Source organism: Trichosporon asahii, assembly GCF_000293215.1.
Source record: "Trichosporon asahii var. asahii CBS 2479 unplaced genomic scaffold scaffold00070, whole genome shotgun sequence".
In the NCBI taxonomy this organism is placed as follows: Eukaryota; Fungi; Basidiomycota; class Tremellomycetes; order Trichosporonales; family Trichosporonaceae; genus Trichosporon; species Trichosporon asahii.
The window spans coordinates 1,491,165-1,515,261 of record NW_014040855.1 but is presented as its reverse complement, the minus strand read 5'-3'; the positions used below and the strand labels follow the sequence as shown (position 1 = coordinate 1,515,261).

Sequence of the window (24,097 nt, the reverse complement as noted above, 5' to 3'; positions counted from 1 at the left end):
TCACTCTACCACTACTAGTTGTATAATACCCACCGATCCAGACTCAGCGACATGACCGCCCCCGCTCTCAACGGGAACGACAAGGCGGCACTGCGCGAGCTCGACGGCGTGCGCTCCGAGGAGGTCGCGCAGGCCGGTGTCCCCGCCGAGCTGCCCGGCACGCACGCGCCGAATGAGGAGGGCCAGGCGTTCTCGACCAAGTCGCCCTCGCTCGGCCCCAGCGACGAGATGACCCGCAACGCCAAGATTGCGACGGAGAAGGAGCACCAGATGAGTCTTTTGCAGGGCATCAAGCTATACCCCAAGGCCGTCGCCTGGAGTATGCTCATCTCGACGTGTATCGTAATGGAGGGTGAGTTCTGAGCTCCGAGGGGGGGGATAGGTGGGGTGAACAAGGTGGTGCCCGCACAGACGTGCTATCACGGGGTCCGGGGAAACGCCCGACAGTCTGTGGGCTGTACTACGTACCCCGACTCGACTGGCACCGTCAGTTGAGCTTTTGCAAGTGGGCACAGAGGTTGGACGGATCGCAGCTTGGCGATGGTCCGGAAATACGCTCTTGGCTCCATGCGGGCCCTTGTCTGTGCCAAAGCTTGGCACGGCACGCTTTGCATGCCGCGAGCCACCTGACCCGGCTGTGTCGGCTGGTGGCGGCTGTACGCGGCCACCCTCCTCTCCGCCATCCCGCACATGCATACCGATGCTGACTGTCAGGCTACGACGTGTGTCTCCTGTCGAACTTCTACGCTTTCCCCGCATTCAACAAGACGTTCGGTGTCCTGAACCGCAAGGGCGAGTACGAGGTGCCTGCGCCATGGCAGGCGGGTCTGTCGAACGGTGCCAACTGCGGTGAGATCATTGGTCTCTTCATCAACGGATTCGTCTCTGAGCGTTTCGGCTACCGCTACACGGTCATGGCGTCGCTGGCTGCGCTCACGGCGCTCATTGCCATGTTCTGGACCGCGACCTCGCTCCCGCAGCTCCAGGTCGCCGAGGTGCTGTGCGGTATCCCCTGGGGTATCTTCCAGACGCTGTGCATCACGTACGCATCCGAGGTCTGCCCTGTCGCGCTCCGCGGATACCTCACCTGCTACGTCAACTTCTGCTGGGGTCTCGGCCAGGTCATCGGTATCGGTGTCATCAAGTCTCAGCTCTACCGCGGCCCCGACGACAACCTCGCCTGGAAGCTCCCCTACGCTCTGCAGTGGATGTGGCCCGTCCCTCTCCTGATTGGTGTCGCTCTTGCCCCCGAGTCTCCCTGGTGGCTCGTCCGCCGCGGCCGTTACGCCGAGGCGAAGAAGAACCTCCTCCGCCTGACCAGCCTGAACCGCGAGACCGACTTTGACGCCGACGAGACGATCGACATGATGCGCCACACGACCGAGCTCGAGCGCGAGATCACCTCGGGTGCGTCCTACCTCGACTGCTTCAAGGGTGTCGACCGCCGCCGCACCGAGATCGTGTGCATGGTGTGGGCGATCCAGAACCTGGCCGGAAACTCGTTCTCGGGCTACTCGTCGTACTTCCTCACCAAGGCTGGCGTGCCCGGCGACAAGGCGTACGACTTTGCCATGGGCCAGTACGCCATCAACTGTGTGGGCGTTTTCGGCGCGTGGGCCCTCATGGCTTGGGGCATCGGGCGCCGCAACCTGTTCCTGTACGGCCTGTGCGGTCTGTGCGTCACACTGTTCGTCATGGGCTTCCTCGGCCTCGTCCCCGAGGCGCACAGGAACCAGGGAGCGATGGCGACGGGATCCATGATGATCATCTGGGCGGCCTTCTACCAGCTCACAGTAGGCACGGTGGCGTACTCGCTCGTCGCCGAGCTCTCCACCCGCCGCCTGCAGATCAAGACGGTCGTGCTCGGCCGCAACCTCTACATTGTCGTCGGCATCGTGTGCAGCGTCCTCACGCCCTACATGCTCAACACGGACAAGTGGGACTGGGGAAATTTCGCCGGTTTCTTCTGGGGCGGCTCCTGCTTCCTCTGCATCATCTACTGCTACTTCCGCATCCCCGAGCCCGCCGGACGCTCGTTTGCTGAGATCGACATCTTGTTCGAGCGCGGCGTCTCGGCGCGCAAGTTTGCCTCGACAAAGGTCGACCCCTTCGAGGTCGAGCTGCATGAGAAGGCTGAGGCGCAGCACGTCGAGCGCATCAACGAGAAGGGCGCCACGACGGCTACGGTCATGTCGGCCGAGTCGGCGTAGGTCTGCGGCTGTCAGACCGAAGGCTTAGCTCAGAATGGTCGATGGCTCCCGAGGGAAGAACGAGAGTGTAATGAGGATCCTCATCTGGAATATCAGTTTTATTAGTCAGCAGTTTCCTCTGGGATCTGCATAATGCCCAGTGCGAATGTATTTTGTGTACTCTGAGACCCCGTCCTAGCTGCTATCCTGTCGTGTCAGTATACAGCTGTTAGCGAGAGCGACATGCATCAGCACCAGTAGATGGTGCACAACATCGCGGACGGCATTCACGTGACCGGTCCCACACCGAGACGACACAGCCGGCACTCGTGAGCTCGGTGGTGCCACGTGCCGGAAAAATCCCGTCCGTTGCTGAGCGCGTGCAGTGACTGTTGTCGAAGCTCGGTCGATGGCGACGTTAAGCGCAGTTAGGAAGCAGGACAGTCTCTGACAAACGTCACTCGCCGACCGACCACACCGACACTTCGATACGTCGTCGCTCCGTCCGTCTGTTTCTCTTGTCAACTCTGTCAACTTCACGACTCCACCGACTCCGACCTTCCAGTGCAAAACCACCTCCCTCGCATCGTTCCACGAATAGCACCGGGCCCCGACACGCCGACGCCGACGTGTCGCCGCGCACGCACCGATAAGCGAGTGATCGAGCCCGATCGTCGACGAAACCTTACTTCCTGGTTTGCAACGCATCACACGACTTTCGCCCTTGTCTCACCCGTCTTTCTTCTTCCCACCTAATCACTCTTCCTCGTCTTTGACTTGAGTCACTGCAACCACCGTCGCCGCATTCGCCGCGTTCGCCGTTCCCTAACGCCCAATCCTTCCATCACCCTCCACGCACGAAAACAACCAGCCCACACGGCGACCCAACCCCGTCCCACCCTCTCTACGCTCGTTTTCCCCCCTTCCGACCAAAGAGCAAGCATGGAGGTGAACAAGGAGGAGGCGCTGCGCTGCCTCGGCATCGCGCAGCGGCACCGCAACTCGCAAAACTACACTTCGGCGCTGAAGTTCGCCCGCAAGTCGGTCACGATGTACAGCACGCCCGAGGGCGAGAAGATGGTGCAGATCATCGAGGAAGAGATGTCGTCGTACTCGTCCTCTAACGGCCCGCCTGAGAGCGAGAAGAGCTCCGCGAGCCCGAATGCGGGAGGAAGTACGGCCAAGGCGTCAGGCGTCGAGGAGCACGTCACAAGCGCCCGGCACAGACATACGGAGAAGAAGGAGGAGAAGAAGGAGGAAAAGAGACAGTACACTGCCAAGCAGATGGAGGTCGTCACGCGCGTCAAGCGGTGCGGACACACGGCGTACTACTCGATTCTAGCTGGTGAGTTGTCCAAGAGGTCGCCGCCGGCGGTCTCACCCAGACTAATGCGGGAGGCAGGAAGCTACTTCGATGGCTTGATCAGCTGACACAACAGTGGAGAAGACGTGCTCGGAGAACGACGTGAAGCGCGCGTACAAGAAGCTCGCGCTGCAGCTGCACCCGGACAAGAACGGCGCCCCCGGGGCCGACGAGGCGTTCAAGAGTGAGTCGAGCGAAGCGTAGCCGCGCGTAGCGAGGCTTAGCTTTCCTCCTCCGCAAACCAGCTACCGGTCTCAGCCCGCAGCTAACCCGCAGTGGTCTCCAAGGCCTTCCAAGTGCTGAGCGACAAGAACCTGCGCGCGGTGTACGACACGAATCCGTCCATCGACCCGACACAGCGCGGCGGCGGCGGCGGCGGCGGAGGAGGGATGGGAGGCATGGCGCGGGGCTTCCCGCAGGGAGCCCAGTTTGCGTTCCAGGACGGCGGTATCGACCCGGACGACCTGTTCAACATGTTCTTCGGCGGGGGCATGGGGGGCGGGATGGGTGGATCCCCCTTCGGTGGCGCGCGGGTGTACACCTTTGGCGGGGGCGGGCCGACATATCATCGCCGCCGGCCTGGAAACGCGTACGCGCGCGCCCAGCATGGGGAAGAGCAGTCCCCCCTCCTCGCGCTGCTGCCTATTGGTCTTTTGATCCTCTTCATTCTCTTCTCGGTCATCCCGTCTTTGTTCGCAGGACCCTACCAGCCCGACCCCAGCTACTCCTTCAGCCCCAGCTCGCAGTTCGACACGCCCCGCCATACCTGGCAGCGCTCCGTGCCGTATCACGTCAACCGGGCCGAATTCGAGGCATCGGACATCTACAACTCCGTCCCCGAACATAAGCGCGGGGAGAAGAACAGCGGCCTCTTCAGTAGCAAGATGCGCGCGTTCGAGCGCGGCGTCGAGGAGAACCATATCCGGCGCTTGCAGGCTGAGTGCCAGAACTTTAACGCGCTCAAAAACCGCAAGATCCGCGCCGAGGCGGGCGTCTTTGGGCTCGGCGCGGATTATGACAAGATTCGCAAACTGAGAGCAGAGACGAACTCGGCGTGCGAACAGCTTAGGCGGTGGGGACTGCCGCAGCAGGCGTTTTAGGCTAATAGGTATAGGTGTTCTAGATGCATTTTTTTTTGTCATACATTAACTCTGTCTACTGCTTCGCCGCCTGCTGCAGGTCGTAGTAGTACTCTGTTTCTGTCAGCTCTGCCACCACCAATTAGCCAGCTTTCGACTCACTCTCGGCCGCCGCGATCGTGGACACGTTCGACTTGAGCTTGTTCTCCGTCTCGATCCACTGCTTGTCAGCTCTCATCGGTCGATCAAGCTCACCTCGTCCTCCTCAACCGAGTCAAAGACGATACCGCCACCAGCCTGGAGATAGACGTTTCCGCCCATAAACGTCATGGTGCGAATGGCAATGCACGTGTCGAGGTTGTCGCGGTCAAAGTCGAACCGTCCCACGGCACCGGCGTATACGCCGCGCTTCTCCTGCTCGAGCCCGCCAACGAGCTGGATCGCCTTCACCTTTGGCGCGCCCGAGACCGTGCCCGCGGGGAAGATGGAGCGGAAGGCGTCAAAGCGCGACTGGTCGGGACGCAGCTGGCCCGAGATCTGCGACGTGATGTGGATCACGTGCGAGAACTTTTCGAGGCGCATCAGGTCGTCCACCTGGACCGTCTCTGGGGCGCAGACGCGGTTCACGTCGTTGCGCGCCAGGTCGACCAGCATGATGTGCTCAGCCCGGTCCTTCTCCGACGCGAGGAGCTCGGCGCCGAGCTTGGCGTCCTCTGTATTGTCAGTTTACGATGCGATTCAGTTGACTTACCGGCCGGGGTCTTGCCGCGCTTCACGGTTCCAGCAATCGCGTGGTTGTACACCTTGCGGTTCTCGACCTTGCACAGCGTCTCGGGCGACGCACCGACGAGCTGGACATCCCCACTGTCGACGTAGAACATGTACGGCGACGGGTTCACGCGTCGTAGATGCCTGTACACGTTGAATGGGTGGAGCGCCGTCTTGCGCTTCTGCCTCTGGCTCGGGACAGCCTGGATAATGTCACCCTTGACAATGTGCTCCTTGAGCTTGGTCACGAACGCCTCGTATCCCGACTTGCCGACGTTGCTGACGGGCTCGTTGCCGAGCTCGATCGGGCCCTGCGGCGGGAGCGGGACCTCGGGCGACTCGAGGCGCGCCTTGACCTCGGCGATGCGCTCGCGAGCCTCCTCGTACAGCCGCGGAAGCTCCGACTCGGGCGTGCCATCGGGGAGGTAGACGTGGGACACAATCTTGATGGACTGGAAGATGTGGTCGAAGATGACGATCGTCTCGGCGATCATGAAGAATGCCTCGGGAAGACCGGGGAGGGGGTCGCGGTGCGGCGTCGCCGGCTTCGTGACGGGCTCAAAGTGCTGGATAGCATCGTACGTGATGAAGCCGACGGCTCCTCCCGTAAATGTGGGCACCTCCTCGATCCTTCCATAGCGGTACGGCTCGAGGACAGACTCGAGAATGTTGAGCGGGTCGCCCTCGGCGTCGAATCCAGGTCCTGTTCGCACGCTCTTGATGGGGTTCGCGCCGACGAAAGAATACCGCGCCAGGTTCTCGCCACCCGTGATGGACTCGAGGAGGAAGGACTCCTTTGACCCGTTCGCGACCTTGAGGTACGCAGCGACGGGCGTCAGCAGCTCTCCCGGGATGTCGATGTAGACCGGAACGAGGTTCGGCTTCTGCACCGGCACCTCGGCCGAGGAAGACGCAATGCCAAAGTTGGACGGGAAGCCACCGGCTCCCTTCGGCGCAAGCGTCGTCGGCGCCGAGGTTCCGTTTCGGACGAGGTTGGTCACCTCCTCGAGGGAGGGCTTGAGAGTCTGGATGTCAGTTCCTTACCTCCACTGAAACTCACAATGCCGGCCATGAGGTTTGCCGATTAGGTGTTAGAGAGAATTGAGGAAGACGAGGAAGACACTAGCGGGGATGGAAATTCCAGGTGAGTGGACAATCTGGGCCAGTCAGTGTCGTTATCGACTCAACCGGGATCTTCGAGCGGAGGTATTAGGCGGAGGTCGACGACGGAGGAAGACACTTTCCCACCACGTGGTCGGGCGTACCCAGCGGTGTCTTAGGAGCTGCAGGTTGATCACGTGACGCGTCCTATGGTGCGTCGTTGCAGTGGTGGGTCGGACCCTGACACTATGACCCCCTTGCCTCTGGTGCGTTGGGCTGAGTGCACACTGGGGCGTCTGCCGATGTGGAAGGGGGGTCCCTAGTTCGACGCCTCACAGAATCGTATCGGCAAGATACAAGGGTAGTGCGCAGTGCGCAGTCTATCGCGAAGACGCCTCGATGCATGATGCAGTCACGCATTTCGGCAGTCTGCTCAGGTGTGTCCCTGCGATGTGTTTGTGTGCATGATGCGTTATGGCAGTGCAAACTGTCGTCGTCGTCTGCCCGCGCGAAAGGAACTGGGTGGCCCTGTCTCTGATGTTCCCTTGTTCCCCCTGTGCCTCGCCTTGGTCTTCCCCTGTCGCCTGGCCGCCTGGGGATCTTCCTCTGATTCCTCGACGGATCGCGACGGACCTCGCAGAGGACGAGCTGCAGAGCTGCAGCGCAGGTGGTTGCACCTGGCTCCGCACCACGCAACCAGGACTTGTCAAAGCCTGAACCGGGGACTTCCAATCCCATCCTGATCCTCATCTCTCTCCGTCACAGCTCGACTAGTCTGTCCCACACTCTCGCCGCGGGCGCTCAACCCAGCAAACTCAACTGCTCGACCACACGAACGTGCAGGTCCGCCCAAAGAAAAGAACATCCACACCCACATTGCTTCCCGTCCATTTCCATCTTGCATCCCATACCCCCCCCCAATTGCATACAACACCTTCTTCCAGCATTCACTCTCATCTGCATCACTCTCCCGACTTGCACGCACCCGCAACGAGCAACGATTCCGATTCCGACATACGACACTCTTTCCCCTCGTTACGTTTGCCCACTCCCTCGCCTTAATCACTTTCCCTTTGGCTTCGACCCGACAGGACCATCTGACCTCTGTTCCGCCCCGTCTCGCGTCTCAAGCCTGCCTGCCTGCCTGCCTGCCTGCCTGCCTGCCTGCCTGCTTGCTGCACCTGCACCTGCACCACACCGCAGCCTTTGTTCCGTGGTTCTTTCTCCTTCGATCCCCGCACGCCCGTACGCCCAAACCTCCTGCGCCGTCACCTTGCAGCAGTCGATCCTGAAAGTTGAACCCGACCTGACCGCGCATTCTCGTTAGGACGGCTTTTAGTGTCATTATGTCCCTCGATCCACAGCCTCACAGGAGAACTAGCGATTCTTACTTGGCCGATGCCCCGCCAGGCGGATACCGACCGACGTCCCACCACCACTCACAGCAAGCTCCATCCATGCACTCCGTCCAAGGCGACTTTGGTACGTATCCGTTCCATCCGTTCCTAGGCAACGGCTTGGCACTCGTCTCAACAACTCACTCTTCACTCTCGACACATACACACACACACACTCGAGCAACAACACGCTTCCCTCACCTCACCTCATCCCTCTCTTCTTTGCTGACGCCGACCCCCAGCCGAACCGCTCAACCTGCCGGAACTCGACTTCTCCACCGGCCCCCCGTCGTATGACGCGGCCATTTCTGATGGAGCCCTCAACTCGATGCCCAGCTTTGACCCCAGTCACGGCCAGCACGGCCACCAACTGAACGAGCAGCCCCCCTACGCCCCCGTCGACTATCCGTCTCAGCTCGCGTACGACGAGGTGCCTCCGCGCACCATGAGCAGAATGTCTGGCTCGGGGGAAAACATGCAAGGCGGATCCAGGCGCCCCACCTCGGACGCGAGCCAGGATCTCGACGCAGAGTTTAACAACCTCCGCCTGACGAATGCGTCACCGGTCCCCGGGGTCCAGCGCCAGAACACGGCCCCTCCGGCCGCCTTCCCTTCACCATACGGCGGTCCGTCACCTCTGCCTCCGCGAGCACGATCCACGACTGGTTCCTCGTACAACTCGAATGCTGCGGCGAGCGTGTACTCGCTCGACTCTGGAATGAGCTCATACTCGGCTCCGCAACGAAACCCTTACGGGAGCATGAGCTCTGGATCGTCGAGGATGGGACTTTCGGGATTCACGCCAATGACGCCAGCCAGGCCCCCTCCCGCGGACAATCCCTACTACTCGGCTGCCAACGACTTCCTGGGGATGCCGCCTCCGCCGCAGCAAAACCCCGTCTACCCGAGCCAGCCGGGCATGCCGCAGGGTGCTCCGCCAGGCGCTGTCCACCAGCCTCCTCCGCGACAAGCGAGCATGACGAATCTGGCCCGCACGAACACGACACGATCGACGGTTTCGCTGTCTTCCGTCAGCTCGATGCCGTCGATCGCACCGATCAGCGAGAGTGTCGGGGCGTCGTCCACCCGCCGCCGGGGCGGTATCGACGTCAGCAAGCCTCCGTACACGCGCGAGTTTGTTGACGACTACCGAAATCGTATGAAGGTGGACCCGGATCCTGAGGCTCAGTTCGCTTTCGCCAAGTACCTGATAGAAGCAGCCAAGAAAATCGGCGACGAGATGGGAGCGCGCGATGCTCGTGCTGGACGCAAGTATCGGGACTCGCTGCTAGCCGAGAGTCTGCGCAACATCAAGAAGCTTGCAGAGGGCAAGGAGCCGTACGCGGACGCGCAGTTCTTCCTCGCGAACCTGTACGGAACGGGACACCTGGGTCTGCAGGTGGACCACGAGAAGGCGTATTATCTGTACCTGATGGCGTCAAAGCTGAACCACCCGGCAGCGACGTATCGTGCGGCGGTGTGCTGTGAGCTCGGCGCCGGCACGAAGCGGGACCCCCAGCGCGCAATGCTCTTCTACAGGAAGGCGGCGGCGCTTGGCGACACGGCGGCAATGTACAAGTTAGCCCTGATCTTGCTGAACGGGATCATGGGCCACCCGCGCAACCCGCGCGAGGCACATGTGTGGCTGCGGCGCGCGGCCGCGCAGGCGGACGAGGACAACCCGCACGCGCTCCACGAGCTCGCGCTCCTCCACGAGCGACCCAACAATGGCACCAACGGCGTGATTCCCTTCGACCCCAACCTTGCCCGCGAGTACCTGACCCAGGCAGCACAGCTCGGCTACGCCCCCGCGCAGTTCAAGATGGGCTCGTGCCACGAGTTTGGCAACCTCGGCTTCCCGATAGACCCGCGTCGGAGCATTGCGTGGTACACGCGCGCGGCGGAGAAGGGCGACTCGGAGGCCGAGCTCGCGCTGTCCGGCTGGTACCTGACCGGCAGCGAGGGCGTGCTCAAGCAGAGCGACACGGAGGCGTATCTCTGGGGCCGCAAGGCCGCGAACAAGAACCTCGCCAAGGCCGAGTACGCCGTGGGATGTGAGTAAACGCATGCTCGACTGTCCTCGTACAAGCTGACATGCAGACTACACTGAAATGGGCATCGGAGTCAAGCAGGACATCGAGCTCGCGAAGCGGTGGTACCAGCGTGCTGCGAGTGAGTAGAGCTACATGCTTGACGGAAAATAGCTGACCCCCAGGCCAAGGCAACAAGCGCGCGATGCAGCGACTCGCCGAGCTCTCGCAGAACGTCAACCGCAAGGGCGCGCGTCCGACGCGCAAGGACGCCGAGAGCGAGTGCTCCATTATGTGATTAGCCCACCGAGGCGAAGCCGAGGGTAGAGGAGGATGAGGAGCAAGTGGCGGCCATAGACGACGCACAGATAGGAATACTCGTTATAATTCTGTTCCCTACATGTACAAATGCACGCGTGCACGGTAGCAAGCGGAGCACGCGAAGCGTGCGGGGCGCAGAATAGAAATGGCAAGTGGCGGTCAGCGTTTAGTGGCGAGTAATGATTTGCATGACTTGTTGATGCTACTGTCCCGCCTCCTTCCTCTTCTTCTCATGGTCAAGCACGACGTTCTTAACGTTGCCATGGCACTCGAGGCCCTTCGCAACGTCCTCGAGGAGTTTCTCCGAGATGGGGTTCTTGGAGAAGTAGCTCGCGATCATATTCCGTCCGACCCAAGGTTCCTTCGTGCCACCCAGTACGCGGCCTTCGTACTCGACAAAGATCCTCCCATCCGGGGACCTGACCAGGAGGAGCTCTTTGCCCTTGGGAACCGAGCCGGAGGGGAAACAGCCCTTGAACTCTGTGATAGCCTCTGAGACCTGCTCGTCTTCAGCGGGGGTGAGGAGACCTGCGCGCCGCGCCTCCTTCTGGCGCGCAAGCAGGGTGCGTGTGAAGCCGTCCCGGAGGTGGCCGAAATCGGTGTTGCGCACGGGCACGATGCGCACTGCAATACCAGCGGGCGCGGTGAGGAGACGGTCGACGAGCTCGTCGACTGATGCGTCCGGACTGCGCGAGAGCTTGCGCAGGGAAATGTCGTCCACATAAAAGCCGGCAGAGTAGACTTTCATCTTGAGGAAGGAGACGGTGCGCACGCCCATGCCCACCAGGGTGAGTTCGGGGGACGAGGCGGGGTACAGCACCACCGGGTGGGGCGTCAGCGTCGAGGGGTCGACTGGTCGTTAGCTCGCAATGAAGGAGGAAGCTTGGGCCGGTGGGAAGATGGGACGGGGGGACGGGGGGACAGTTGGCAGTGCGAAACTTACTTCTCACCGCCTTCGACTCGGCGATCACGACGGGCGGCTCCGTGTCCAGCCTCAGAGGGGGGAACATCGACGTGCGGAGGAGATGGGCGCTCTCGCGGAGCTCGCGGAGTTGGGCGCGGCGCTCGGCGTCTGTTGGTCAGCAAGTATACCCGTCAGCGTAACTGTCTTCCTCCGTACAGACTCTCTTCCCCAGAGAAGGAGGGCTGGAACGTTTGGCCAGCGACGAGTACGAGAAAGACCGTAGCTACCGCTCTGCCTCGAGCATTACCGCCCCAGCCAAGCCTCAGTTCAGCACCAGTCCACACGACAGGCGCGTCCACACCTCGGTCTGTTGTGCCTGTGCCACCCAACTCGCAACTCACCAAGACAGTAGACGCCGGCGCCGATGCCCGCGCCAATCGCAGTTCCAGCGAGGAGGAGCCGGGGGGCGCGCGCAAAGTATCGGACAGCGGGACGCATGGTAAGCCGTGAGTAAGTGATGAGAACGGAAGTCGAGAGTTGTCTCTGTGGCTATTTCACGGAGGACAGGTGAGGCTGATCCGCAACCCCGGCACACCAGACACAGACGTAACAGACGCCGAGCCCCGGCAGCCGGGCATATGCGGAGTGCTCCTACAGAAGTCTCATGACGTCTGGACGGAGTCGTGCCTTCATTGTTTCCACGTGGGATATATCACGTGATAACGAAAGGGGCGGTTCCTGAGCTGTCCATTTTGGCCCCTTCCCGATCGGCCCAAAGGCCATAGGCGCCATAGGGAAGCCTGACCTGGAACGCTCGGGGGCTCTAGCGCTAGCGGCGCACGCTACGCCCACTGGCGGCGCACGCTCAACGGCACAACGGCACAACGGCGACGTGCACCAGAGAAGACGTCCCGCTTCGCGTAACGGGACGAAGATTCGTCCCAGCGAAACCCAACTCACACTCATCCTTATCCACCCACAAGCTCATCGATTCTTTGCTTGGCCCAGCTTGGCTCAGCTTGGCTCTCTCCGTTCCTGTCCCACTCGCTCGCTCGCTCGCTCTCTGCATCGATCGGTACCGACTGCTCAACAACAAGGTCGACCACGCACCCCGAACCGCATCCTTTTCGCGCAGCGACACCACCTCCCACTCCGCTTTTCCTACCCTCCCCCCCCCTCCGCATCATGGGCGCAATGTCAAAAGCCAACATGAAGCGTAAGGTGGGTCTCCCATTGGTGTGTAATCCTTTTTTTCTCTTTTTCCGTTCTCTTGTGCATGTAAAGAGTCTCGCTGACAGCAGCAGCAGTCAAATGTGAGTAGTAACGATCCCTCTTCCTCCGAGACATTCCAACACATCCGTGAGAGAAGCCGCAAGCCACGCTCAGTACCAAATCCTTCCACAACGTCCTGTCAACATGGACAATGGACGGAGCATGACAGACGTGCAATGCGTTGCACAACTGAATGCAACAGCCCGCGCGCCGCGGACATCCACTAAGATAACGCCCAACCTTCCCCCCATTCAGGCCCGTCACGTCCCTTCCTTCCCTGCGCGTATCCCGCGCTCGCGTCCCTTGGGTTCGCGGCTTTGGGTCTCTTGGCCACCTCACCTCACGCTACCGGGCATCGCTGGCCTTGCATCCTCTCCATCCTCCATCAGCTTCCAGTCTTACTAACAGCAGTCACTGTTGTCCGCCCTCAGCAAGCCCGGGAAACCAGGTTACCCGCCGTCAAGCTACAATCCGCCAGGGAGCTACGCCGCGTCCACGACATCCAGCGACGACAGCCACGAGACATCCACCTTATACGCCGAGTCCTCTAGAGCGGGATCGGTGTCTGGCGTCGGAGGAGGGTCCACTGTCGGCTTAGGACTCGGATCCATCGGCCCCTCGTCGGGACGCAGCATCTCCCAGTCGTCGTCCAGCATGGGTCCCATCCGCGAGCGGTCCAACGGACCCCGCGCCGTCCGTCGAGTCGAGGATGTCTACGCCCTCGTCCGCGATCGCCTCATTGCGTGGTCATACTTGATGCAGTGGTACAATGGGTAAGCTAGAAAGATGTGATGATCTAGCTGACGAGACAGAGACGTTCCCTGGCTGAACAGCATCCACGTTGCGCGGTCCACGGTCGAGTCGGCACTCGGCGCCAAGCAGCTCGACACTCTTGCGCGCCAGGAGTATGCTCTTGGTCTCTCGCTCGCGGCCATTTTTGACATTTCGGGTCTCAGCGACTTCCTGCGTGCCATTAACAGGTTACTTGACGAGTGGGAGGCATGGTCAGAGAAAGGCGGTAGCAAGAACGTTGTGGTGAGTACCCGCCATCCTCTATTGTGCTGACGCCACAGCGCAACTTCTTCCGTCCTCAGCGTGCCAAGCCGAAACCGACAGCCGCGCGCGACACGGCGACTGCCGAGGTCACGATTGCGCCTGTCGATGCGACGTCCGAGTCCTTCTTGGTGTTAGCCGTCATGCCGTTCACGCCCGACTACTTCCAGGTGCACGCCTCGACGTGCTCAATCATGCGCGACGTGTACAAGAAGCTCCTCGCCATGGTCCTGCCGCCCACTAGAGCTGGAACGAGCAGGGCCGAGCTTGCGCCGACGCTGCTTCACAACGGCACGTTGCTCATGATGGGGCCTGCCGACGGCTCGGCACCGGCGACGGACCTTGCCACCGACTCGGCCATCTTAGGCGAGATGCCGCCTGGCTACTGCCTCGTCGGCGAGGGACAAAAGATGACGTCGACGATCATTGACCTACTCATCAAGGTTGACTCGCGGCTGAAGGTGAGTTACCTCCGCCCGGATTGCGCTAACTCTCAGAAACACTACGTCTCCCTTGTCAGCTACGGCGACCAGATTGCCCGCAAGGTGCTCGACGACGAGCTAGAGGCGCTGACCAACTCGCTCGGCGGCGGCCCGAACGTCCGCTACTCGCCCAACTTTGCCTGGACCGAGGCCCTGGGGTAGAGTCCCTCGGCGCCGCCCGAGATCCCAGCGGCGCCCTGGTGGCAACGCGACCGGGAGCAGCGGGACAGCGATGCGGCGAGCGTCATGTCGCGCGTGACGGGTGACGCGGCGAGTATCAGATCGAGGCGGACCCTGGGTACGGGCAGCCTCATGTCGCGCCGCGGGAGGGGGAAGGAGAACGACGCGGGGAGTTTCTTCACGCCAAGCGTGCTTGAGGAAGCGGATAGCTCGCTGTACTACCTGCGCGAGGAGTGATGCGTCGAGAGAAGTTATTAGACACACTACACACAGCTATAATAATCACACTTCTACGGTTGTCAAGATAAGATATATATACATGTTTCGGTTTCGTTCGCTTCGGTTTTGGCTATGCTTTTGGTCACCTTCTTGTCTATACTACATGGATATATATGTCTGGAGTATTGCACCAGCCCGTTGCGAGCAGACATGCTTTGGCTCTGAGCTTCTCGAAAGATACCGAGTTGGCTTTATGCTGAACAATTGAGTCGATGTGAATGGGCGGCGGTCACTCAACCCGGCTATCGAGTACGGTCCACACGTGATGATCGGCAATCCAGAGCAGACGTCACTGCAGACCCTGTCAACACCACCGCATACCCTGCAGGCGCCTTCTGGAATGCCTCGACTGGCGTCCGGCGTCCTCTCCTCATTCTCTCCTTCTCTCCTCCTCTCCCGCTTATCCACAATGGCAACCTCAGTGCCAATCCTAGCCTTCAACGACGTCTACCGCGTCCAGCAGCGCTACGTTCCTCAGCCCGGCTGTCCCGACCCGCCCAACGCCTTTCCCCCCGATGCGGAGATCAAGGTCGGCCAGTTTGCCCAGCTCGTGTACGACCTGAGGGCGCAGTGGCCGCTGCGCAAACCGGGGCTCGCGGAGGGGGGCTCGGACGATGATGGACGGGACGGCCTGTTTCTCTTTGCAGGCGATGTGTTCTCCCCTTCAGTCGAGAGTAGCGTCACGAGAGGCAGTCATATGGTGAGTACCTCCAGGTGGCGAGCGGGGCGAGCCGAGAGCCGTGGGCCGCTCCACCCTGTCGCCTTCATTGCACTTGACGTCTTTCCACACTACTGAAACTGGCCTGATGACATTCCATTGTGTGCCAGACACGTAACCGGGAGTGTGGAGGGCGCACTGTCCGACGTGTTATGTGGAGGTGGCATCCCCGATCGAACAGTGACTAACCCGCACCCAGGTCCCCGTCTTGAACGCGATCAAGATCGACGCAGCATGCGTTGGTAACCACGACTTTGACTTTGGATACCCGCACATGACCAAGCTGGTCGGCGCTACCAAGTTTCCCTGGCTGCTGTCCAATGTCATTGATGACCGCACCGGACGGACTCCGGCGCCCCTCCACCGCTTCGTCGTTGAGGAGCGGTGCGGAGTCAAGGTCGGCCTGGTGGGACTCGTCGAGGAGTGAGTTGGTCCCGGCTCTAAAAGTTATCGAGGCTGGCTCTGCTAGGCTCGCTTCGCTCGCCGCTCGCTGACAACCCCAGAGACTGGATCGCGACGATTCCCTCTTGGCCGAGCCACTTCCGCTACCGTCCCATGAAGGAGGTTGGACTCGAACTCAGCGAGCTCCTGCGCGACCCGAACGGACCGTACCGCGTCGACATCATCATTGCGCTCACGCACAGCCGCGTGCCCAACGTGAGCTGAAAGCCGCGTATTCTAGCTGACTTCAGGATATCAAACTCGCCAAGGAGCTCGGTGCTGTGAACCGTCCTGACGAGATCCGGAACACGCACGGCGTCGACCTCATCATTGGTGGCCATGACCATATCTACTACGTGAGCTTACTGATGCACGGAGAGAGCTAACGACAGATTGGCAAGGGAGCCGCTTCATGGGACGGCTTTGTTGGCCTGCGCGACAAGCCGGGCACGGAAGGCGACGACGGGTGCATGTGAGCTACTGGTCGGCGTTGACTAGCTGACAATCAGGATCATCAAGTCCGGCACCGACTTCCGTGACCTGTCAAGTGCGACGCTGAACCTCTCCCCGCCAGACGACACGGCGATCCGGCGGCGTGTCATCGACACCCTCACGGGGAAGCATCACTACGTCGTCCCCTCTTCCCCAACCAACCCCGCAGTCGATAAGCTCATGAACAAACTCCTAAGCAGCGTGACCAAGACGCTCTCCCAGCCCGTGTGCTTCAGCATCACGCCGTTCGACGCGCGCAGTGAGGTCGTGCGAACGCGCGAGTCCTCGCTGGGCAACTGGACGGCCGATGTGCTGCTGCACGCGTACGACGAGAGTCTGGTCGATAAGAAGATTGTCGTTACGAAGAATCCGGATCATGACTCGAAGCTGACCATTTCGTCGGGTATGTTGAGGGAGAAGCTGAGGGGCTGTTTTGCGGAGCTGACACGACAGGCGCCGACGCATGCATTATCTGCGGAGGCACGCTGCGAGGAGACAGTCAGTACGGCCCCGGCAAGATTGGGCTTGGAGACATTCTCGAGATCTTCCCCTTCGACGATGCGGTGGTGTGTCTGGAGGTGAGTGGCTTCTGCTATGCACGAAAGCTTCTCTGTATTCGGGCGTTCAGCTGACATCAGATCGACGGCGAAGGCATTTGGCAGACAATCGAGAGCGGTCTCTCCCGCTGGCCGGCGCAGGAGGGACGCTTCCCCATCGTCTCTGGCCTGGCGGTCGAGTGGGACTCGCAAGCACCCCCGATGCACCGTGTCAAGAGCATCCACCTCACCCTCCCCTCAAGCGGGGAGGACATGGAGGACCCCGTCGAATTCGTAGACACGGCGGACGGAACCCGGCTCGAAGTCCGGCGCGCCCGGCTGCGTCTCGGCGACGAGGTCAAGAACGAGAAGGGCGGGCGAATCTACCGAGTGGTAAGTACTAGACCGCTCAGCTAGACTGACAGTCGATGTTCCAGCTGACCCCAGATCACGCGGCAGTACATGGCAGACGGGTTCGACGGCTTCGAGGCGCTGACGGGACGCAAGTTCCTCGTCGACCACGAAACGGGCACGAGCATCAGCAACATCATCCGGTCCTTCCTGCTGGGATCCGCGTACATTATGCGCAAGAAGCAGCTCGTCGAGGACGCCGAGGTTGCCGAGCAGGCTGCCGCGGATGCGCCCGCGGCGGCCGCCGCCGCCCACGGCCAGAACACACAGGGCGCGCAGGGCACGCCCGCCGTCTCCATCCCGGGTGCCCCCTCAACCCCAGCAAAGGGCCACGCGGCAGCCTGCGACCTGACAGACGCCGTGGGGCCCGACGGCGTGAGTCCCGCCAACGGCGCGTACTTCGGCACCAAGACCCCGCTCGTGCTTAAGAAGCACCGGGAGCGGGCCGCGCGCTCGCCCGTCGCATCCCCCCGTGCCAGTCTGGCAGGCAGGGAGCGCAAACCGGCCACAGAGATGAACACCCGCGCCGTTAGGGATAGGGGCGTCGTCGACGTCGCGGTCGAGCAGAGGGGCCACATGCCGGGGGGCGACTACAATGTGCAACTCGGGGAGCCGGAGCCCGCCTCGAGTCTGGTGCAGGTGCAGGAGGTCGAGCTGCCCACGAAAGACGCTTTGCTCGACCCATCCTTCACGCCCGAGCAGCCGGGTCATATGCCCGGCGGGACGGAGAATGTCTTTGACCCGCCCGCGGCGCCAGCCGCTACTCAATCCCAGGGAACCCGGGGAACCCAGGGTAACAATGGGGAGCAAGTAGTCGTCGAGGGAGAACAGGTGCAAGTCCAAGAGAGCAGCTGGGACTTCCTCCGGCACCACGTCGTGCAGCACGACTGGGACTTTATCAAGGAGGCAATCTACCTCGCGAAGCACGAGCACATGTCGGACGTGGACCGGTTCAAGGGCGACCTCATGCGCAGGATTCAGGCGGGTGTCTCGACCGCCCCTACGCCCGCGCGCACGCCTACGCCTGCGCCGACGCCTGGTCTCACTGCTGGTGGTCCCGGGGCTGCCGGCGCTGCTGCCGCAGGTGGCCTCACAGGAATGAGAGGGGAAGGAAACGTGGGCATGCCCTGCGACGACAAGTGTAAACTGGAGATTGACCAGTTGGACAATGACCTTGCTATTGTCAGTCCGCTGGTCGATGGGCGGTTGAGGGATATGTCGGGGATGGATGGCCTGTGAGCAGCCCCGCCCCCGCCGATCGAGGCGCGAGGCTCTAGTTCGCCATCACCCCTGCCCAATTGTAGCACATCAGTAGTAATCAGTAATGACCCGGCGTAGAGACGAGTATAGAGTTGATGTGGATGTGAAATGGTATGCAGTGCATGGAATCTGAAGAAAGTAGTAGTGATGGGGTTGGTTTGTGCTTGGGGGTCGTTTTCATTAATGGTGTTGGTTGGTGGATCTCTCCTGAATCCCATGGATGCTTTTGGGTGTGGGCGGCCAGCAGAAGGGACAGCATTCTCCAATGCTGCGCAGATACCATTCGGACGCCGTTCGGATGCCTAGCGGCATCCTCACTTCTCTCTCGCAGTCCATCCCAGCAGCATGCCAGTGTTCCTCACGACCCAGCCCCAGACGCCGCGAAACGTGTACCCCTGGTATCGCATCCAGACGGCTGCCATGGCCATGATACTGGATGCGGTGAGGGTGTACACGGCGACGCGCTTTGCGGGCGAGTCGCTCCGTGGTCCGCGCGGGATGTACGATGTCGGGTTGAGGCCCACTCGCGTGATCGCGACCCAGAGGTTGGGCAGCGGGCCCGAGACGGCGCTCACGGCCAGAGGGGCGGGCAATCCAAGGCGGCGGCAGTACACGTCTGGCTGGACCTCGTGCCTTTGCTGGGCGAGGTCGAGGTCGCTCTTGGTCGCGATGAAGAGACTCGGGATGTGGTCGAGGTTGTACTGCTGCCGCAAGTTTGAGATGTACGAGAAGGAATTCGTGTCGCTCGAGTCGTGGATGTAGAGCAGAATGTCGGCGAGCTCGAGCTTCTTCTTGTTGATGAGCATCTCGGATTCGTATTTTGAGCCAAACTCTTGCAGCACCAGGTACTTCTCCTGCCCGTCGATCTCGACCGAGTTCACCACCGAAAGCACCTTGGTCGTCGGCTCGTAGGAGCGGTCGTCCCCGCTGATCGGCTTGTGCACGAATGACCGCAGCAAAGAGGTCTTGCCCGACCCCGTCGCGCCCAGGACGTAGCACAGGAACACGTTGCGCGTGACCTTCTTCGCGCGCCGGTCCGCCTTGCGCGGCCGCGTCACCTTCACGCTCGCGACGAGCGGCATGTCCGACGCCGGCGAGGACGAGAATCCAAGGTAAGCCATGTAGTTGAGCGTCAGCTTCGGGTCCAGCAGCGTCATCATGGACCACTGCGCGAGCCACCCCTGCAGCGTGACGCGGCCGAGGTCGTCTGTGATCGTCGTATGCGGGAAGCCCTGCGACAGCCACGGGTTCCCAGGCGAGGTCGAGAAGAGGTCGTCGAGCTCGGACTGGGACAGAGCGCCGTCATTGTCCTTGTCGTACGCCTCAAAGATATCCGTCAGGAACTGATTGCCGAGCGGGCTCAGCTCCACGCTGCAGTCGTACGGCACGTCGAACCGCGGCGACAGGAAGTCCTCCCTCAGGTCGAGCGACTCGCCGTACCCGAATTGCCGCAGGACCGTCCACGTCGTCTCCATCCGTCCCTGCTGGATGAAAATGGTGTGCAGATACAGGAATCCAAGTTCCGTGAGACCCTCAGCCGACGGAGACAGCTGGCCCTGCGGCGTCGAGATCTGTGGCCACCCGTCCTGTGCCGTCTGCGACCATCCGAGCACTCCGCTCTCATTCATCTGCGCCATCGGTGTGTTCGGTAACGGCTGGACCGAGGCCGGGTCATATGACCGCACCAAATTCAGGATTCCCTCCAGCTCCTGCGTCTGTAGTGGCGTCGAGAAGCACTTTTGCTGGAACTGGTTCAGCTCGGCAGCGTTCAGCAGGCCGTCCTTGTCGACGTCGGAAATCTTGAAGATGCGCTTCAGCGCCTCCAGGCACTTGGGCTTCAGAATGTGCTCCCGCGAGTCATACAGCGGCGCCGTCGGGTGGAGCACCGCCTTTTGCGCAAAGTAGAACACCTCGGATACGTTGAGTGGTAGGCGCGCACTGCATTCGACAACAGTCTCGACCTCCTGTGGGGTGGTGTCAACAAACGAACGCCGCCTGGTCGGTTTTGTTTGCTTACCTTGAACTCTCGCATGATTGGCGCGACCTCCTCCTCGAGCGCCTGATTCGTGACCTCGCCACCGCGGAGGTCAATCTTGTTCCCGACGAGGATGACGGGGACCTGTGTTGCCGTCAATGTTACTACCCTTGCTGCTGCCCGCGGTACGCGCGCCGCGGCCCGATGGCGCTAGCCACGAAAAGCCTCGAGCCATGCTGCGCGCATCTTTCCGATGGGCAAATCAGAGTGGACCCACATTGATGCCCTCTTTTCTGAACAATGGGAGCCAGTACTCGGCGACGCGGTCGAAGCTTGACGGGTCCGAGATCGAGTACACGAGGCAAATGACATGCGCGCGCCCAAGCTGGCTCAGCAGGTGCTGCCGTGACCGCGGTTCGGCTGTTATTAGCGACAGTTGACGGACCTCCACTCACAGCTCGTGTCGACAATGCTTGTTGTGACATTCTCCGGGGTGACTTCCGGCGGAATCGTGACCTCGGGGACGATGGGCTGGACCTGGGATCGTCAGTGCTGGCCAGCGTTGTGCGGAGGAAGGCGAGACCACGCAAGGGTGGACGAAGGAGGTCCGGGCGGCAGCCTAACCTGGCCAGGGAGCTAGGGAGGAGTGCGAGCCGCGCGGCAGCACGTCCGTCGCCATGCATGCCGTGTGCAGTTGTAGTCTCAGCGGACAGGAGCCAGATCCGTCTGGTCCGAAGCGTCCAACAACGATCGGCGGCGCGATGTTGGGCGATCCGGCATTGGAGACTCGCAAACCTAAAGCGATGGTACGCACATTGGTGACAAACGACTCTTTGATGAGACTTGTGATGATGGAACTCTTGCCGACACCGTCTGCACTGTCAGTGTACGCCTTGAGGGAGGGTTACCCACCGTCGCCGACGAGGACGATGCGCACGAGGTCGCGGCGCGGCATCGCTATCGGCTCGGAAGCGTCGTTGGTTCTTCCTCTCAGAAGCGGAGCGGGTGGAGGTGGTGGGTGGATGTGTCGAAAAAGCTGTCGGCTTGATGAAACCCGTGGCTGAGTTTTCGTGCGGCGTGCGGCCCTCGGTGTGTGTGTGATGCGGAGCCGGTGGCGGGGGTGGTTGTGTGTGGGTGTGGGTGTGTGTAGGCGACGGGGGTGCGATGTCGGGGGAGTGATGAGGTCAGATATCAGAAACGACTTGTGGACCGGCCGGCATCGACTAGCTGCAAGCCAGAGACTACGCAGGAACGAGAGAGCCTGAGCCTGAGCCTGCGCCTACAGTACCGTACGGTGTGCACTCAGTGGTGGATGGTCGGACGGTCCACCGGTGGAAGCAAATCCGGGCTCTCATTGGACACACACTCCTCTGCCCCTCACCCCCGACGCGCGGCGGCAAAAACAACACGCCTCCTCACTCAGGCCGTTGGCCGCTGGCCCCGGGTCGGCAGCGTCATCTCTCCCTCGGTCCACATTTCCACAACTTTGTCTTTTCTTTATCGCGCATAACACAACTCCACACCCTTATCTCTTTCTCTCGACTAGCTCTTGTCTTCGCCCCTCCGCTTTAGCTCGCCGATAGTCCCCCGCCCGTCGCCATCGCCATGAGTTCCGCGGGGCGCCCCGCCTCCGTCCGAGGCCTGTACAGTGCGTGTCGAACGACGTCCCCACAACCCTAGCGCCACACCCCACAAGACCACCATATCTGCCATCTCACGCGCCCGTCACTATCATGTAGGCAACGCTGACAGCAGCCCCGCCGCCGGAAGAATGGGTCTTCCTCCCGCCAACGGTGCAGCCGCCCAACACGTCGGCGCCGCAGCCGCCGCCGCACCTCCCCGCCCCGTCGCCCTTTGGCCCCGACGACGCGGACGACGAGGACTTGGGTCTGCCGGGCGGCGTGCAGCTCATCGGTGCGCAGTTCTTCGTCGCTGCCCTCGGCATGCCGTTCGAGGTCGGAAAGACGCTACTCCAGGTGAGTCCCAGCTCTCGCTTAGCAGTGGGGCCGGTTCGGTGACCGATCGCCGGGCTTTCCCGATCCGATCTCCGGCACGCTGTACGCGCGACGGGGACGTGACGCGTCCACTGTCTGCATTTGTGACGCCGCGATAGTCACGGCGGACGTCTCGACGTGACGTGCGGCTTCAGCGCGAGTAGAGCATTCGCCACGCCGACGCCGGCCGAGACGCTTTGTGTGCGGCGGCCGAGGCACGGCAGCTGCCAAGCGGCGATAGCTCCAGTTGCTCCGAACGTATCCAGCTGACTCCAGGTCGAATACCGCCCTCGTCGGAAGTATCGTTCGCTCGAGGACCCGCCCGATGTCCCTCCGCCCGTCGAGGACGAGTCGGTGTCGCATCCGGACGATGCGGACCTGTACTTCAGCGACCGGCTCGAGGCGCCTTCGTCTACTTTCATCCCCCCTCCTCCCCCAACCTCGCACTCCAAAGACGGCTATCTCCGTGACGCCCACCCCTCCTGGCAGCTGAAGGACGACCCCGACGTGTCGCGGAGTAACGGCGTGTGGGGCATGATCCGGCGGATCCGGGCGACGCCGTCCGAGGGCCTGCCCGGCCTGTGGAAGGGCACGCTGCTAACCACAGCCCACGGGTGCCTCACAACAGTGCTGCAGCCGTACATCCACGCGCTCCTGTGCTGGATCCCGGGCGCGCCCCCGCTCTCGCTCGACTTCCCGCTCACGGCGCTGCCCAACCCGGGTCTCCCGTTTGCGCTGTCCGTCGCCTCGTCGGCGATCACGGGCCTGATCCTGAGTCCGATCGAGCTGATCCGCACCAGGCTCATAGTGCAGCCGGGCTCGCACCCGAGCACCAAAAGCTCCATTGCGCTGGTACGCGACGCGATCCGGGACGAAGGGGGCCTGCTGGGTCTGTGGACGGCCGCGAACGTCCTCCTCCCCGCCCTGCTCGAGGTCACGCTGCGCCCGGCGCTGACGGCCGCGATCCCCCTGATCATCGAGCGATACATGCGAGTCTCGCCTGACCTCTCGCCCATCGCGTACTCCGCGCTCGACCTGGGTCTCAATCTCGGCTCGCTCCTCGTCCTCCTCCCCCTCGAGACGGTGAGGAAGAGGCTCCAGATCCAGCCCCGCGGCAACGGCCGCACGATCAAGAGCGTCGTCGCGACCCGGGATACGCCCTATGTCGGCATCGTGGAGTGTATCTACCGTGTTGTGACGGAGGAGACGGCGCGGCCAAGGAAGCGCATCATGCAGGAGCAGGATGAGGGGGGTCTGCTCGCTGGTGTCGGGCAGCTTTATCGCGGTTTGGGCATGGCGGTTGCCACGCATGTCTCTGTGTTTGGGCTCGGGCTGGTCACTATGGGGCTCGGCGGGGGCGGCGTCGAGCAGGGGTGGAAGGAGTTCTAGCCGCCGAAGCCGTAGGCTGAGGCCGAGGCTGAGACTGCAGCGCAGGCCGAGACTTCGCACCACTCAGAGGGGCAGTTGCAGAGAGTAGATGCATCCTTTAATACAGAGTTTATACAACAGTTTTGTGTCTCTTGCATTGCATCTTGCTATGCGTGTAAAAGTGTATATCAAGTGTCCAATTCACATCATCCCCCCATGTAAACAGGCATGCCCTACATGACCTGTTTCCAGAACTCTGTCGTTGGCGGACCAGGCGGGCCGGGAGCGCTCACCGGCCCCGCGCCATTGACGGGGAAGCCCATCCCTCCTCCCCCTCCTCCTCCGATCCCAACGACTGGCGCCGCAGCAGGTGGGGCGGTGGGACCAGGACCCGCGGCATTCACGCCCACCGCGCCCAGCGAGAACATCCAGGACAGGTCGTCCAGGCCTTGCTGCCCTGCTGTTGGGTCGAAGAGCGCGAGCC

At 61.7% G+C, this 24,097-nt stretch overlaps 9 protein-coding genes across 9 annotated transcripts; 6 read left to right on the top strand and 3 right to left on the bottom strand.

Moving 5' to 3' along the window:
- Positions 1–51: 51 nt before the first annotated feature.
- On the top strand, positions 52–2,210 carry A1Q1_04359 (MFS alpha-glucoside transporter; the record flags this gene model as incomplete). Its single annotated transcript, XM_014322725.1, has 2 exons — positions 52–352; positions 715–2,210. 2 exons carry the CDS (start codon positions 52–54, stop codon positions 2,208–2,210), a joined length of 1,797 nt encoding a protein of 598 aa, XP_014178200.1.
- A 1,029-nt stretch (positions 2,211–3,239) lies between these two features.
- On the top strand, positions 3,240–4,652 carry A1Q1_04358 (endoplasmic reticulum protein; the record flags this gene model as incomplete). The annotated part of the gene is made up of 4 exons (XM_014322724.1): positions 3,240–3,395; positions 3,459–3,534; positions 3,629–3,736; positions 3,829–4,652. 4 exons carry the CDS (start codon positions 3,240–3,242, stop codon positions 4,650–4,652), a joined length of 1,164 nt encoding a protein of 387 aa, XP_014178199.1.
- A 213-nt stretch (positions 4,653–4,865) lies between these two features.
- On the bottom strand, positions 4,866–6,471 carry A1Q1_04357 (anthranilate synthase; the record flags this gene model as incomplete). The annotated part of the gene is made up of 3 exons (XM_014322723.1): positions 4,866–5,344; positions 5,383–6,415; positions 6,460–6,471. The coding sequence occupies 3 exons, from the start codon at positions 6,469–6,471 to the stop codon at positions 4,866–4,868; spliced, it is 1,524 nt and encodes a 507-aa protein (XP_014178198.1).
- A 1,375-nt stretch (positions 6,472–7,846) lies between these two features.
- On the top strand, positions 7,847–10,225 carry A1Q1_04356 (enzyme activator; the record flags this gene model as incomplete). The annotated part of the gene is made up of 4 exons (XM_014322722.1): positions 7,847–7,982; positions 8,140–9,951; positions 9,998–10,069; positions 10,119–10,225. 4 exons carry the CDS (start codon positions 7,847–7,849, stop codon positions 10,223–10,225), a joined length of 2,127 nt encoding a protein of 708 aa, XP_014178197.1.
- A 225-nt stretch (positions 10,226–10,450) lies between these two features.
- On the bottom strand, positions 10,451–11,650 carry A1Q1_04355 (uncharacterized protein; the record flags this gene model as incomplete). Its single annotated transcript, XM_014322721.1, has 3 exons — positions 10,451–11,100; positions 11,192–11,320; positions 11,554–11,650. 3 exons carry the CDS (start codon positions 11,648–11,650, stop codon positions 10,451–10,453), a joined length of 876 nt encoding a protein of 291 aa, XP_014178196.1.
- A 1,428-nt stretch (positions 11,651–13,078) lies between these two features.
- Positions 13,079–14,121, top strand: A1Q1_04354 (uncharacterized protein; the record flags this gene model as incomplete). Its single annotated transcript, XM_014322720.1, has 3 exons — positions 13,079–13,197; positions 13,258–13,459; positions 13,498–14,121. 3 exons carry the CDS (start codon positions 13,079–13,081, stop codon positions 14,119–14,121), a joined length of 945 nt encoding a protein of 314 aa, XP_014178195.1.
- A 562-nt stretch (positions 14,122–14,683) lies between these two features.
- Positions 14,684–18,255, top strand: A1Q1_04353 (uncharacterized protein; the record flags this gene model as incomplete). Its single annotated transcript, XM_014322719.1, has 9 exons — positions 14,684–15,118; positions 15,336–15,559; positions 15,640–15,793; positions 15,847–15,933; positions 15,979–16,043; positions 16,087–16,472; positions 16,523–16,647; positions 16,708–16,998; positions 17,065–18,255. 9 exons carry the CDS (start codon positions 14,684–14,686, stop codon positions 18,253–18,255), a joined length of 2,958 nt encoding a protein of 985 aa, XP_014178194.1.
- A 335-nt stretch (positions 18,256–18,590) lies between these two features.
- Positions 18,591–20,934, bottom strand: A1Q1_04352 (uncharacterized protein; the record flags this gene model as incomplete). Its single annotated transcript, XM_014322718.1, has 4 exons — positions 18,591–20,240; positions 20,294–20,395; positions 20,529–20,651; positions 20,707–20,934. 4 exons carry the CDS (start codon positions 20,932–20,934, stop codon positions 18,591–18,593), a joined length of 2,103 nt encoding a protein of 700 aa, XP_014178193.1.
- Positions 20,935–21,856: 922 nt separating this feature from the next.
- On the top strand, positions 21,857–23,634 carry A1Q1_04351 (uncharacterized protein; the record flags this gene model as incomplete). Its single annotated transcript, XM_014322717.1, has 3 exons — positions 21,857–21,899; positions 22,007–22,227; positions 22,522–23,634. 3 exons carry the CDS (start codon positions 21,857–21,859, stop codon positions 23,632–23,634), a joined length of 1,377 nt encoding a protein of 458 aa, XP_014178192.1.
- Positions 23,635–24,097: the final 463 nt, after the last annotated feature.